Raw genomic sequence first — 13,663 nt, forward strand, 5'->3', positions numbered from 1 at the left:
AAAAGTCCTCCATTCCAGTACAGATGCAAGGTAGACTTTACGTAACCCTTGAAATACTTCCTGCCAGCAGAGACAGAACTCCTGACAATTTAACTTGTTCAAGTTGGTATTTTTAATCTTGTGAAAATATTTACCTTTGCTAAGTGCTATTCAATAGTGACAATGTTTAGATGAAAAAAAAAGTAAAGTTTATTCCTCCAGATGAAATATTGTACAATTTCCTTCAAAGTGCATTTAACAAAACTAGATTTTAGTGAAAAATATTGTCAATCTTCACCAGGAATTCACTGAAGTCTTTCCATAAAATTACTGATTCCCAAATAACATTACTTTGATAACTCTATATATTTAGAAATTTACTACGCAGAAAGGCAGGAAAACCAGCTATTAAGCATGGTAAGATTTCAGATTAAAAAAAAAACCATCCATGAATGCTATAGATATGTACCTCCATCATTCCGTTGTAATATGGATAAAGACGATTTCCAGTACACCGACTTCCAGTGAAGACTGCAAAGGAGACTGAACAAATCTATAGTAACCAAGTCAACTTCTAACATTTCCAAGTACAGCTGGGAGAACAGACTTTAAAACAGTAAATAGACACACAATTCCCCACCTGAAAAGTCTGTACTGTTTCCTGTTTTTTTTGAGGATCAGTAAGTACACCAGCAAGAATATCTACAGAGCAAGACCTCACGCATGAATGAACATCAGGTAGGTCAAAACTCCATTCCCATGCAATCTGTCCCTTCATGTTGGGAAAAGTTTGTGAACCAGTGGTGACCTCACGCCATTCCCCACTCCACCCCACCTTTTTTAAAGACCCTCCTTCCACTCAACTCTGTAGTGTATATAATGTTCTTGTTTTGAAGCCTTTGTCCTTGTTTAGCTGGGACAGAACTGTTTAGATAGTGCAGTACAGGATGTGTTACTAATGCTTAATACAAACAAAAATAAACGTATACATTTGATGTTTAATTATAAAGAAAAGGTTAAAATACTCCACCCCTCATTTAACCAAGCATTTTTCTATTAATCGCCCCCCAAGTGATACGTTTCCCGTTTTCATCCTGTTGAGAATCCATTATCTTTTTTGTGCACAAACATGCACTCTGTTTGCTGTGGCCCAGCATATTTGAGTTCAAAAGCTGTGGGGAACAAGTGCCACTATGTGAAGAGAGAGTACCCGGTCTGAAAAAGGGCTGAAAAAGGGTCAAGTGCCCAGTGATGCTGAGATCACCGAGGTCAGTAGAGGTCGCTGAGGCCGGCCGTCTTGCGAGCCTTCTGCATCAGAGCTCGCAGCTGGAACTGTTTGCGGGACAGGAGACGCACGTGCTGCATGGGGAAAAGGATCATCAGCAAACCCACTTCCTCAACTTGTGACCCCACTGGGCGGTTAGGAAAGCCCAGAGAGAGGGATGCTGACATCTGTTACAACACGTGTCATGTTGATATGTATGATGATTGCGCAAAGAGAGTCAACTGCTTCACTTTGTTGCGCACGTGCACAGTGTCAATAAAGCTGACTTTGACTGAACCATAGAACCTAAACAGGGTCCTTTCATTTACTAAAGCAAAACCAAAGCAGTAAGGTTTACTGAAGCCTTACCTTACCGTCACTGTCTATGCAGTATTCGTCAGTCAGGACCTCACTCACCATTTCACTGGCTGCCCAGAGTAAATTTGAGCTGCTATTGCTCATAATTAGTGAAACACTGCTTACTCATCTAGCTCGCATTTAACACTGCAGCTGGGACATCCGGCATGCAAAAGACAAATGAAGAGAGAAAAAGAACGGAGAGAATATAAGCCGGGATGAAAAGAACCCACCTTGAGAAAAACCTCAAGGTCGATGACCCCGCGCCGCAGTGCCTCCCCCAGGTAGAAGATGGTGTCCTCGATTGCATTCTCCTCGGCGTACAAGTTAAGGATCTGTTTGTAGAGGGGCGCCGTGGGCACGATGACGTCGTCAATGTCATTGTTCTCAGACTGGCTCTCCATCTTCTCCAGGGCGCTGGTCAGCTCCTCATCCTTACGCTTCAGGAGCTCGATGTTCCTGTCCACGTCCGTCTGACGGGTGGGTGTGGGAGACGGGTAATGAAACAGGTGTCACACTGACTATGTACATGGAGCAGTAAGCTGCAAACAGCCGTGGCGGGTGCAAAGATTAAATGGACTCTACCCATTTTACAAAGACAGTCCAGTGTTTGGTAAAGGGCCTTAGAGACCAGTGCATGAGAAAAACTTCTGGTCTGAAATCCTGAAGAAATCCAATGGATTTTCTCACCACTTCCTGGTCCAAACGAGACACCATGTCCTCAAGCTTCTGGTGGCCTTTCTTCAGGTCTTCCTCTGTCCTCTTAAGGGCATCCAGCTCTGCCTGGGCCCGGTCCATCTCCTCCTTCATCCTCCAGCGAAGCTTGTCGCTCACCGCTGAGATGAGGGAAGCACGGATGGTATCCTCTCCAATAGTGCCGTCACGGCTTGGGCCTGCGGGGGATGGGACTCACACGTGAACCATGCCTCCATGCTTCACGAACATCAGCATGCTACAAAGCATCCTATCATGTCATACCAAACTCATTCAAGTATTCAAGGGCTAAAGGGCACATTCGCCGTTTCGCTTCATCAAACGTGGTGATATTTTGCCGTTATATTTCAGTCCTCATTTCCGGCGCAGCTTCACTCAAACAAGGTGGCCCCATACCTCTCAAATGTGCACCTGTTTGCGCCTGCATTGTTTAGTATTTAAACAAAGTGAGAGACGATCCCAGTGTACACTACAAAAGAGCAGCACAGTAGGATCCCAGTCACTGTGCTTCAGACACAAAAAACAGTGGCATAAAAACATTAATCATTGTTTAGTATTTAAACAAAGTGAGAGACGATCCCAGTGTACACTACAAAAGAGCAGCACAGTAGGATCCCAGTCACTGTGCTTCAGACACAAAAAACAGTGGCATAAAAACATTAATCATTTAGAAAAACAGTTACTTTACATAAGACCCCCAGACATAATGCTTTAATGTCTATAATAGCTTATACTTAAAAATAGGTACAAGTATTAAGCATTTACCCCTGTTCATTAGCTGCCCCTATTTGTGAAGGTCCCTTAATGTATGGGCTCTTTTGTTCCATCTTTATTCTTTCATCCATTAAACACACAGCATGCTGCAATAAACACTCAACTTTAATGATGACAACTAACACAGTCTAAAGTCTACTGTATTTTTGAGAGCATGCACATGAAGAGCACGCTGCGTCCACGCGCGCGGAGACGAGCCGGCATGCGCTGAATAGCTTACGGACACCCTTTAGAACGATGGGCGAGGACAGCGGACAGGTGCGTTTGCTGCCAGATGTACACTGAACTGTGAGCAGTGTGGGGAAGGGAAACAGTATACTTGTGAAAAAGAACTGCTGATACACATACAGCTGTCCTAACTTGGTAGGGGCATCCCAACCAATCACCTGATTTTCAGTTTGAGGCACTGAGATCCAACACGAACACCATTAGCTGTCAGGAGCAAATATGTAGGTTGAGGAGGATGTAAAAGCTTTAATACAGCAATGTCTCCATTACATTTTCAGGGTTCCGTAAAATGATAGGAAGAACATTTTTAATTCTTCCACAGGCAACCAACCCCTCACTGGTGTGTACAGCACACATCCATAATTAGGAATAAATCAAAGGTCAGCAAACCCTCATTAAAAATACTGCATCCTTCTTCAGCATGAATATTATCACCCAAAAAACAACCCAACCACCGAGGTCACCCTGAGGTCTGCTGCCCTACCACATGTAAGTTCATTCCAGCCGCATGCCTTTCTATGAGGAACCTCAAGGTGGCGACATACAGTACTAGTACTTAAACAGCAAACAAATGCGATCGATTCATTTCATTATTTCAAACGGAAACTATGTTGTTTTAGCAATGTGACATCGTATGAGTGGTGATCAGCGCGGTGATCACCATTTCAGCACACTGCCAGTGCAGGGTCCGCAAGGTGAACTTTGTCATTTGTTTTGATCCCACCCACTGTCCACCATAGGCTGGCATAAAGCGACACTGCGGTGTTGGTCAGCGGGTCTAATTATGCAGTTACTTGCATGCATTGCATCGCACACATCTGTAAATAGTCTAAATTAATGCGTGTATTTGTGTATTATTGGTGTAAATAGTAATTGTCATAACTGTGTAATGTCTGTTTGAATATGTGTTTCATTAGCGTGTAACCATGGGTGTCATGTGGATTGTTGGCTTCCCTGTGTGTGCCACTTCTAGACCAGTAGCAGTTGTTACTAAAGAAAGCAACTTCCATTTCAAAAGAGCTGTCAACTCCATTAAAATGACACACACACTCATCACAATATGCATATTTATACTCAATATGTTGGTCTGCTGCATCAAAAACACTCTGCGCACTCCAGGGTTGTGGTGTGACAAAACAAGGTGACTGTGTCTTTTTAAGTACGTTGCAGACTCCGTTTGAGGTATATGGATGCCTAATCCATCTCCATACTTGAATTCACTGTGCTCAGTGTACCTCACCACATGGGCGCTGTTACATTCAAGTATATAGCAGATGTTTTTGCCAAAGCAGTGTACAAGTGAGGCAAATAGCACAATACAATCCACTTGTTGTCAAGGAGTCAACTGGGCATAAGCGCAGCTGGGGTGACCTGTGCCGACAGTCCAGACAGAGACTGGTGAGCCACCATACGAAAAGTGGCAGGACAGAGAAAAATGCTGAAACTTTTTTTAATATAATTCAAGACTGCCTGGGATCCTTGATGCTTTGACCATATTTAGAAATATTCACAGCAACAGCCTTTCTACTCGTACTTGTGGTTTGGTCCACTCCTCTATCGGTGTATATAACAAAAACATCTATAAATACAGCAATATCTATCGCTTAATTAAGAACAGAACCACATCTGATTCAGAACCACTTCATGAACAGTACGTAGGAGCCCCCAGGACCATTCTTCAAGAAAAATCCTCGAGGAATGAAGGAGCTGGAAATCTGTTTTAAAATTAGTGCTTCAAAATGTCTTAAAGAGGTTCAGCCATTTTTAGTTCTGGTGAATGGAGAGGCTGAGGATGACGTTTAACTCCCTTGTGTTCAAGAGACCGCTCTATTTTATTTACGAACATGCAGTTGGGACATTATCCTTGTGGCGTATAGGACAATGATGAGGGAACATCTGGTTCTTTAAAACTGGCATTTAGCCAAAAACTCAGAGCAATCACTGAACATAATGACTGACTGACAAATAGTGTTTATCTACCCTTTTCAGTGGGCTTTGAACACTGTTCTGAGCCAATGCAGTTTTTCCATACTTGCCATATATTATTAAAATTTGACACATTTAATAATTCTGAAGTTTTTTTGTAACTGAAGTTCCAGCAACTAAACAGCTAACATCTAGCTTATTTGGAAACTCCATTAGCGGCCACATCTGACATATGATATATGATATATGGGGCAGCGTGTGGCTCAGTGGGCTAAGCCTGTGTCCTTGTAATCAGAAGGTCGCAGGTTCGAACCTAGCCTCAGCGCATCTGCGGGCCCTTGAGCAAGACCCTGAACCCCAAGACCCTGACAGCCCTTCGCAGTCAACTTATTCCATAAAGAGCAAGTTGAGGGAGGCGTAAAGATTATTGATCCCCTGTAGGGAAATTAAGTATCAATTATTATTATTATTATGAGAAAACTCACATCAAACTGCTGATTGTCACATCTTCTATATTGACACATTCTTTTCAGAACACTAAAGATTCTCGTGGCTGTGAGCTTGATCTACAATATACCAAATGTCAAATAATAATGCAGTACCAGATTGACAGAATGAATACATTTATACATGAACAGTCCTCTTGAAGTAATGTGAATAAGTTTATTCTGCTTTATGTTTTCACCCTGGTATTTTCCATATTCTTCACTTTTTCAACAGTAGGCCCCAAGTGAAAATTACAGCTCCCAGCAGGTAACTTACCGACAGTGGTGACAGGGGGCTGGGGTCCATAGTGGCCTGGACCAGCAGCACCAGGGTACGAGTTTCCGCTGGGGTACGGATACCCTGGGTATCCACTAGAGGGAGACACCACATCAGGAAAAGATCATCACTGACAGAGATGTGAAGGAACAAGTCTGTCTTAAATTCCATCTATGTGAAGAATACTGTCACTCCACATTACCAGTGTCTTGACACAAAACCATACAGCTACCCAGAATAACAATGTTTTTATTCTATAATCTACCATGTTCACAAAACGTGAGGCTGCATCAAAGTGAACTATCTTGCTTTTACGATATCAGCCGACAGCAAAGGACTGCTGGCCATGCAGACGCCCTACCTGGTATTGGCAGCAATTCCGGATCCGTAGGGTGACACTGTAGGCATTCCGGGCATGTAGGAAGCTGGAGAAGAACAGAGGGATGGAAAACAGCCACAGTGTCATGGATAGACACCCCAAATAGGTGCGAACAGGAATGATCGTGCTTTAAAATGAATACCATCTATGAGCATCCATGTCTCTGCTGCATTATTACAAATTTACTTTCCTGTTCTGTCATGTCCTGCTTTCATTTATATACAGAGACTGATTACTGGGAGACTTGGGAAATAATTATACTTAAGAACCATCTTTTAGCCATGTTTTAACCGTGCCACAAAGCTACGTCTCACTGACTGCGATTAACAAGCAAAACATAAACTTCATACCGTGCAGCTTGCCAGACATTTTTATTATGCCATCTACGGAACAAATGTGCTTTGGCTACTGTTAAACAATTCAATGTAAAGGCTATAATTTTGCACTTGGTCACTTACTCCCGGAATTAAGTATACAGTGCACATCTGGAGCTGCTGTACTTACAGTTTGGAGGGCCGGCAGCCTGGAAAGCCTGGTAGGGTGCTTGAGTGGTGGGCCGGGAAAACACCGGAGGCTCCTCTCCAAAGACCACTATCATCACCTGGATTAGGCTGTACAAATCCGACTGAGGCTGCGGGACAGGATACCGAAGCGGGTTCAAAAGCAAGAACTCGGAACCAAGCATCAAGAGATACCGGAAACGAACACGACATCCCACCAAAACCTCAAACTACACAGAGGGCAGTGACGATATGGGACTTACATGCTTCCACTCATGTAGATAGGGGAGGTAAATCTTTCCATTGGCATCTATGTGTTTCCCTGTTCTGATCATCATGGTACTGGTGGGCTTCACAAAACAGATGGGTGGGTTGAACGGGTAGGTGTCCAGAAGCCACAAACAAACGGGGATGTTGTAGACATTTCCTAGTGAAATATGGTTGGGTGGGGTGGGGAGCAAAAACAGCAAAGTCATTTAAACCAGAGAGAAAACCGTAATTTAACACACCTGATACCTGATTATACAGATAAATCAGCCATTTCGGTGTCATCTCAGTATTAGAGTCGGCTATGTTAAAGTTGGTTCTCATACAGAGATATAACTGAAGGGCCTGATTATCTGTATCAGGTGTGTTAAATTAGGGCTGTACCTAAGCTCTGCAGGGTGGTAGCTCTCCAGGAGCAGGATTGGGCAGCCCTGTGTTACAGCATATTTACCAAAACATGAATGCTGCTTTTCATAAACAAACAAAACAGAACGACACTAATAATAATGTCATATACATTCAATTGTCTTTCAAAGATCTATACCAACCTTTGTAGCTGACTGGGACAGTTCCTGTTAGACTCATCAAGTCTCTGCTTGACCCATCATTAAACACTGTGAATAGAACATTCTCAAATCAATTTCCCCCGCAATTGCGGATCTGCAATGTGTTTTTCCGGCTATAGCACACAAAACCATGACTAAATCGGAATGGCAAATTTAACTATAAACCTGGTTTACGCGCGTTTACACGTCTTACATTAATCACAGCTGCACGTTACGACTGACTACATATCGCCTGCTTTCTGCCCAGCGTGAGTGTAAAGCCAGCGCACCGCACCTGCCGATTACACAGGGTCCTAAGGGGCGGCCGGCCGGATCCAATATGATGGAGATGGCACTTACCGTAAGCATCCATCACGGGCTTCAGATCTTTGTAGTGAGAGATGACGTTTATGATTTCCCGGACGGTCAGATCTCTGTACTTGTATTGCTGTAAAATAACAATAATGAACTAAATAAGATCACAGTACGCAAGCCATCTAGGTTAGCAAAACACGAGAGTGTAGAACACACGTCTAATCGGATTTCATTTCGAGGCCGCCTTTTAAGTACCTGGGACACTAAACTGCTATGTGATTTCTTTTATAATGAATGCTAAAGACGCAGAGCTCTGTCGGCCCACTTAATATGGATCACAACACAAAAGCGCGGCCACAAAAGCTTAGCTAATTTAGAAACGGAAAGTAAAAGGCTGTCCGAAGTCGTCAGAAAATGTGCTTTTCTTTAGCTGCCAAAGGCCACAAACCTTAGACAGCATTTTCTTCAGCGCTCCTTCGTTGACAACTGCCATGGCTTGCTCCGGTGATGCTAGCTGGCTAGCTCCTAGCTAACGCGGCTTCGCCTTCAGGACGGTCCTAGTCAGGGAACCCAAGCGAACCTCTCCCAGCCCGACGTTAGCGGAAATGGGACGGCGCTACAGACAGTATTTCACCTGGACTTGGTTGTCGACTGCGTTACTTCCTTACATTACCAACATACGTTACAAAACAGTAACATACAATTTAGCCGTAGTCTGTTTACGCTGTGAACTTTTACTAATAAAGACGGGAACGTCGTCAACATGGAAACATTTCCTGTATCGATGCGCGAGTGTTTCCGGTCACGAGACGTTTCTGACGCCATACGAATCGTCGCTCGAAGAGGTAATACTGGTTTTAAACTTCACCACAGTTTGAAATCACGTTTAAAATAACACAAGCAGCAATGTCATCCAAGTGTGATATTGTGTAAAGAAAAAGACGTATTTTGTGCAGTGACTGCTGGCAGATGTAATTTTAATGGCATGCTTTTTTACATACTAGTTTATAATTTGTCTTAAATACGTACAGTCAAACTCTGTAGGCAATTCATAGAACTGCAAGAGGAAATTGGAGTATCATGGTCAGAACACAGAATAACACACAACATAGAGTGAGGCAAGAGTCCAAACCTGAACGCTGGAGGTGTGAAACAACATGTATCATGAACATTATATGTACACTATATATCGCTACAGTTTTATTGCTAGGCAACAAAGACAGGTGACATGCAGGTACAGAAAGGTCCAAAATACGGTAAAGTCATCCTGCTGAGTTTCTGCTTATTGCAAATTGTAAAGAGGAAGCCATTATCCCTGTAAAAGATTTCACAAATATAACCCTGATAAAAGTGATGCAGTAAATATAGGGGTCTTATGGTGAAGGAATAAGAACACAAATGTAAATAAAATATTGTTTTTAGAAGTAACACTCAGACACTTGGACTCATTGACTTGTCTTGTTTTATTTTAAATAATGGCAACCACAATCACACAATAATCATACAACATTAAATTCTTTGTTTCATTGAAATATAATGAAATTTTAGATGTAAACATTAGGGGCCGGTTTCCACCATGTACATAAGACACAAAAGCAGATATTCTACTGTAAACGTATGTGCTCAAATCTTTGTAATCAGGCATTATATGTCTACCATTCTAATTTGAGAATCTTTTATATCTGACAAGTTTCATTCCGTTCTATGGTGGATTTTATGGATACGGCTGAGGAACAGCTAACATTTTGATTCATTAGATGAATAGGCATCCTCTTTGCTCAGGGTGACCTTTGACCCTTTACTTGCAGACCACTGTGCCTCAGCTTGGGTCTGTGACACAGGCAGTGACAAAAATCCATCTGCAAAACATATAGAAGTAATTGAATAATGTTACCATGACACTGAAATTGTCCTAATGGCTCAAACAGGCATAAAAATACTTATAGTATATCTTGTTAAAATTCACCTGAATGTTAGTGAATAAATAGCAGATTTTTGGGATTGCTGCGTAAATAAAACAAATCACAAAATTAAGTTTATGAAAATGATAAAAATGTTGTGTTAAGTTGGAGTAAATAAACAAACATTGCTTTTAACCGAGTCAGACACATGGATGCTGTTGTCCTCCCAGTGTCAGTGTTAAGACGTTAATTTCACACCTTCCAGTAAAATGCTGCCCCCCCCCCCCAGGTTGGCTTCCTGCTGCTGACCTCTGCAAGTCTGCACAACTGAAAGATAGCAGGATGTGTAAATAGTGCAGCATGGTGACCCGAAAAAGGCGCCTCACTGTTGATGGTCTCCAGGCCTGCCGGCGTGCCGTTGTACTTGCACAGGGGCAGCTCTTTTCCAAACGTAATTCTCATCACCTGGACCAGGCCGTACAGGTCTGTAAGAGGCTGAGGATGAAGAGCGGAGGCAGTCAATGGGGAGCCCAATGCGTGGTTTGAGGAATGACTGTGCTAACAGTGGGGATGGACTCACAACGTTGGTGTTTTATCCCAATAAAATCTGCAGAGTTAACTTATTAATCTCATTATATTTTACTGCTGGACACACATATGTAATATTTTTCTGAGTGCATTCATAAGGTCAGCTTAACACAATGTATTAAAGACCCATCCATCGATTGATCAATCTTCCAACCATTTATCCAGTATGGTGTGGTAAGGAATGCAGTAAAAATAAATACATTAATATTTTCAGGACACAAATGAGTGATTATTTCTAAGACAGAATTGCACACATGGGCATTGTCTCTTATTCGCTCAGTGGGTAGGCCGGAAACGGCACACCACCATGTTCTACGTCGGGAATTTGCATGTCCTCCTATTTGCATAGGCTTCTTCCTGTGGTCCAAAGACAAGTGATTAAAGAAACTTGTGTCTCTACCCATAGAGACCACAATATTTGTGTGCCTTGCGATGTACAGATATTCTGTCCAAGGTGTCCCCTTGCTCTGCCTATGACAGGCTCCAGGCTCTCACAGTGACCCTGCACTAAGGAAAAAGGACATCGCCCCCTGGTGGCTGTTTAGGGTATAGGCATTTTTTTAGCTAGTGTCGTTCTTATTTAATGTGGTACTTGTTAAATGCTACAGAATAACCCACAAAGAAATAGACTCACAGGCTTCCAGTTTTGCAGGTAAGGTAAGTCGACCTTCCCGTCACCATCAACATTTTCTGACCTGACAATCCTGCTGCTTTTGGTTGGCTGTATGTAACAAATTGGTGGGTGCAGGGGGTAGCTTTGCAGCAGCCATAGGCACACTGGGATGGTACACTCCATCCCTACAGCGAACCGAAAAGAATAGTAGCTATGTGGGTCAGGTGGAATCATGTGACCTGAGAAATGATGTCAGAGTGAAACTGATTGGGTGTGGTTTACCTTTGTGACACACTGGGATTGTCCCCGTTAGACACATCAGGTGACTACTGGAGCCGTCGTTGAACACTGAGCCATGAACATCAATGGATGAACGTGGTTTTGAATCAAACAGCGATCCGAAAAGTAATGAATAGTCATTGGATCGGACACTTACCATAGGTGTCCACCACTGGTTTAAGACTGGTGTACTGGCAGATCACGCTCCATATTTCACTAGCAATCAAATGCCTGTGCTTGTATTTCTGTTTTTCAAATGATGATAATGATAGTAATTATACAAAACAATTACGTATTTCTATATGTAGAGAACTGCATTCTTGAAATATAATGAAAATCGTTTCGATTTGAACAACCTGACGCATAATCAAAGGCGCCTCCCACTGGACTGACATCCCTAGTCAATGATCCTGTTCTGAAGCACGATAATAAACCAATTAAAGGCGCACTTTGGTCAAGTGCATTCCGGTTAAAAGAAATACATAAAACAGAGAGTGCTGCATCAAATCCCTTCTTAAAGTCGTCTTCTCCACTTCTACAGCACACCATTACGAATAACCGGGAGCTTACAGAGATAAAAAACGATAATGGCTTATTTGTGATCAAGTAAGAGCTACACATCTGCAGAGACGCAGTACATTAAACATTTTATTGACGTCTGGATGCATTTCTTCCAACCATTCCGGTCAGGGTCTCTTTCGCGATATTTCTAAATCAAATTTCATTTGAAAATGTAACGATTGGGATTCTGACCTCGGGGACCTTATATCAGATATTCCCAAACTAGTTATTTTGCTGCTATTTGCATTCTAGATCTATTTTAAATATAACAACAACTGCATGCCCTCCCCTTCTGTTATTCACAAAGCAGTATTTGATTGTGTCCAGGTAGCCTTACATTATTAAGGAAAACAGCTGTTGCATAAGTCAATGCAATTTCTTACCTTTGATAACATTTTCTTGAGGGAATTCAGCCTCAGCGTTTCCATGATTATAGTCAGTTATGTCAGACTGTGAAATATTTCGATGTTCTCGACAGGGTGACAGAAATCAGCGAAAGCGCACCACGTCTCCTAAACTGCGCAGCGTAATAAGGCGCCGCTGAGGTAACTGGGCTTCGTCCTCATGCGCTACTGCAAGGCGTTTCCATAGCATTGCGAATCCTCCGAAGATACCTTTCACGTTTGACCAGTCGAAAGAACGGGACGTACTCTTCTTAACAGTTAGTATTTCATTGCAATTTTTCCTCCGAAACGTAGAGCACAGCCACCACCCGGGAGCGCATTTCCACAAGGGTGGGGTACATCCTGCACAGGATGCCAGTCCGGGAAATTACATATATATAATTTGTAATAAAAGTGACGCGAACCCGTTTATAAGTAGCCTGCTTGGCTATTTTAAATAATTTAAATCAATGACTCAAATAGGCCTACCCTGGAAAAGGAGAGTGAAAATTGACGGATGGATTGATCAGCGCAGGCCTAGTGTATCGTTATATACGAGAGAAAATGTCTTTAGAACGGATGGAAGATATGTAATTTATCAGTTCCGTTAACCTTCACGAGCTAAGATATTAATGAAGCGCCATCCGTTTCTCTGTAGGCCTGCAACCGCGTGTTTACAGTTGGATGTGCATAATCGGTGGTTGATACGACCTTTGGATTCTCTTGATGAAACCATTAATACATTGACATGGTGTTTCGTTCAAATGTGCTTGCCGATTACCGCCTGTTGCTAATTTTTGCGAACAACCTAGTGTTTATTATTTTTTTGAGAACCTACTTGTATTGTGTAGTTCCGAGCTTAGCAGCCTATTAAAACAAACCATCCACTTCTGGCTATCCTTTATTAATCACTAATATATATTTTTCCTTATAATTTGCTTTGTATGACTACGTCCATTCTCAACAACCCCGTAAAAGTTGTCGATATCGAATTCAAAGCAAAAACCATTCAGGACCGTCACACCACAGCGGGAAAAAAATAATCAATAAGACGTTTTTGACACCTCTGGGAACACATTCTCTATTTTCCATATTTTGCGTAGTGCTATATGCAATACAAATAAAAATTTACAATACCACAGTTTCGCCGTTGTAAGTCACATCACTTTGTAATATAACATAACAGCGGTTCCAGAAAAAAAACACGAGTACAGTTAAAAATGCAAAATAAAAGTTTTGCACTGGATCAAGTTATCTACAAAACACAAATGCACATATAACGAATAAGTCACAGCTTTGGACTAGAGTTCTGGTTTGTTTTTGAAGGC

The 13,663-nt window shown here is 42.2% G+C and overlaps 2 protein-coding genes across 5 annotated transcripts; both read right to left on the minus strand.

The window, feature by feature from the left end:
* Positions 1 to 165: 165 nt before the first annotated feature.
* LOC125728083 (tumor susceptibility gene 101 protein-like) lies at positions 166 to 8,788 on the minus strand. The gene is made up of 10 exons (XM_049005150.1): positions 8,459 to 8,788; positions 8,056 to 8,143; positions 7,699 to 7,764; positions 7,147 to 7,310; positions 6,888 to 7,014; positions 6,366 to 6,429; positions 6,005 to 6,099; positions 2,291 to 2,493; positions 1,834 to 2,073; positions 166 to 1,338 (listed from the first exon to the last, which is right to left on the minus strand). Exons 1-10 carry the CDS (start codon positions 8,501 to 8,503, stop codon positions 1,249 to 1,251), a joined length of 1,182 nt encoding a protein of 393 aa, XP_048861107.1. The 5' UTR covers positions 8,504 to 8,788; the 3' UTR covers positions 166 to 1,248.
* Positions 8,789 to 9,455: 667 nt separating this feature from the next.
* Positions 9,456 to 13,255, minus strand: LOC125728085 (tumor susceptibility gene 101 protein-like). Of its 4 annotated transcripts, XM_049005157.1 has the most exons (7): positions 12,336 to 13,255; positions 11,549 to 11,636; positions 11,395 to 11,460; positions 11,134 to 11,297; positions 10,298 to 10,406; positions 9,977 to 10,014; positions 9,456 to 9,869 (listed from the first exon to the last, which is right to left on the minus strand). In XM_049005157.1, the coding sequence occupies exons 1-7, from the start codon at positions 12,378 to 12,380 to the stop codon at positions 9,789 to 9,791; spliced, it is 591 nt and encodes a 196-aa protein (XP_048861114.1). In that variant the 5' UTR covers positions 12,381 to 13,255; the 3' UTR covers positions 9,456 to 9,788. The 4 variants fall into 4 exon arrangements, with proteins under 4 accessions (XP_048861114.1, XP_048861113.1, XP_048861112.1 ...); XM_049005156.1 differs by lacking the exon at positions 9,977 to 10,014; XM_049005155.1 differs by lacking the exons at positions 9,456 to 9,869; positions 9,977 to 10,014 and adding an exon at positions 11,748 to 11,806 and having other exon boundaries at positions 10,023 to 10,406; positions 12,336 to 12,380.
* Positions 13,256 to 13,663: the final 408 nt, after the last annotated feature.

The sequence above is a fragment of the Brienomyrus brachyistius genome, unplaced genomic scaffold (genome assembly GCF_023856365.1).
Source record: "Brienomyrus brachyistius isolate T26 unplaced genomic scaffold, BBRACH_0.4 scaffold154, whole genome shotgun sequence".
NCBI classification, from domain to species: Eukaryota; Metazoa; Chordata; class Actinopteri; order Osteoglossiformes; family Mormyridae; genus Brienomyrus; species Brienomyrus brachyistius.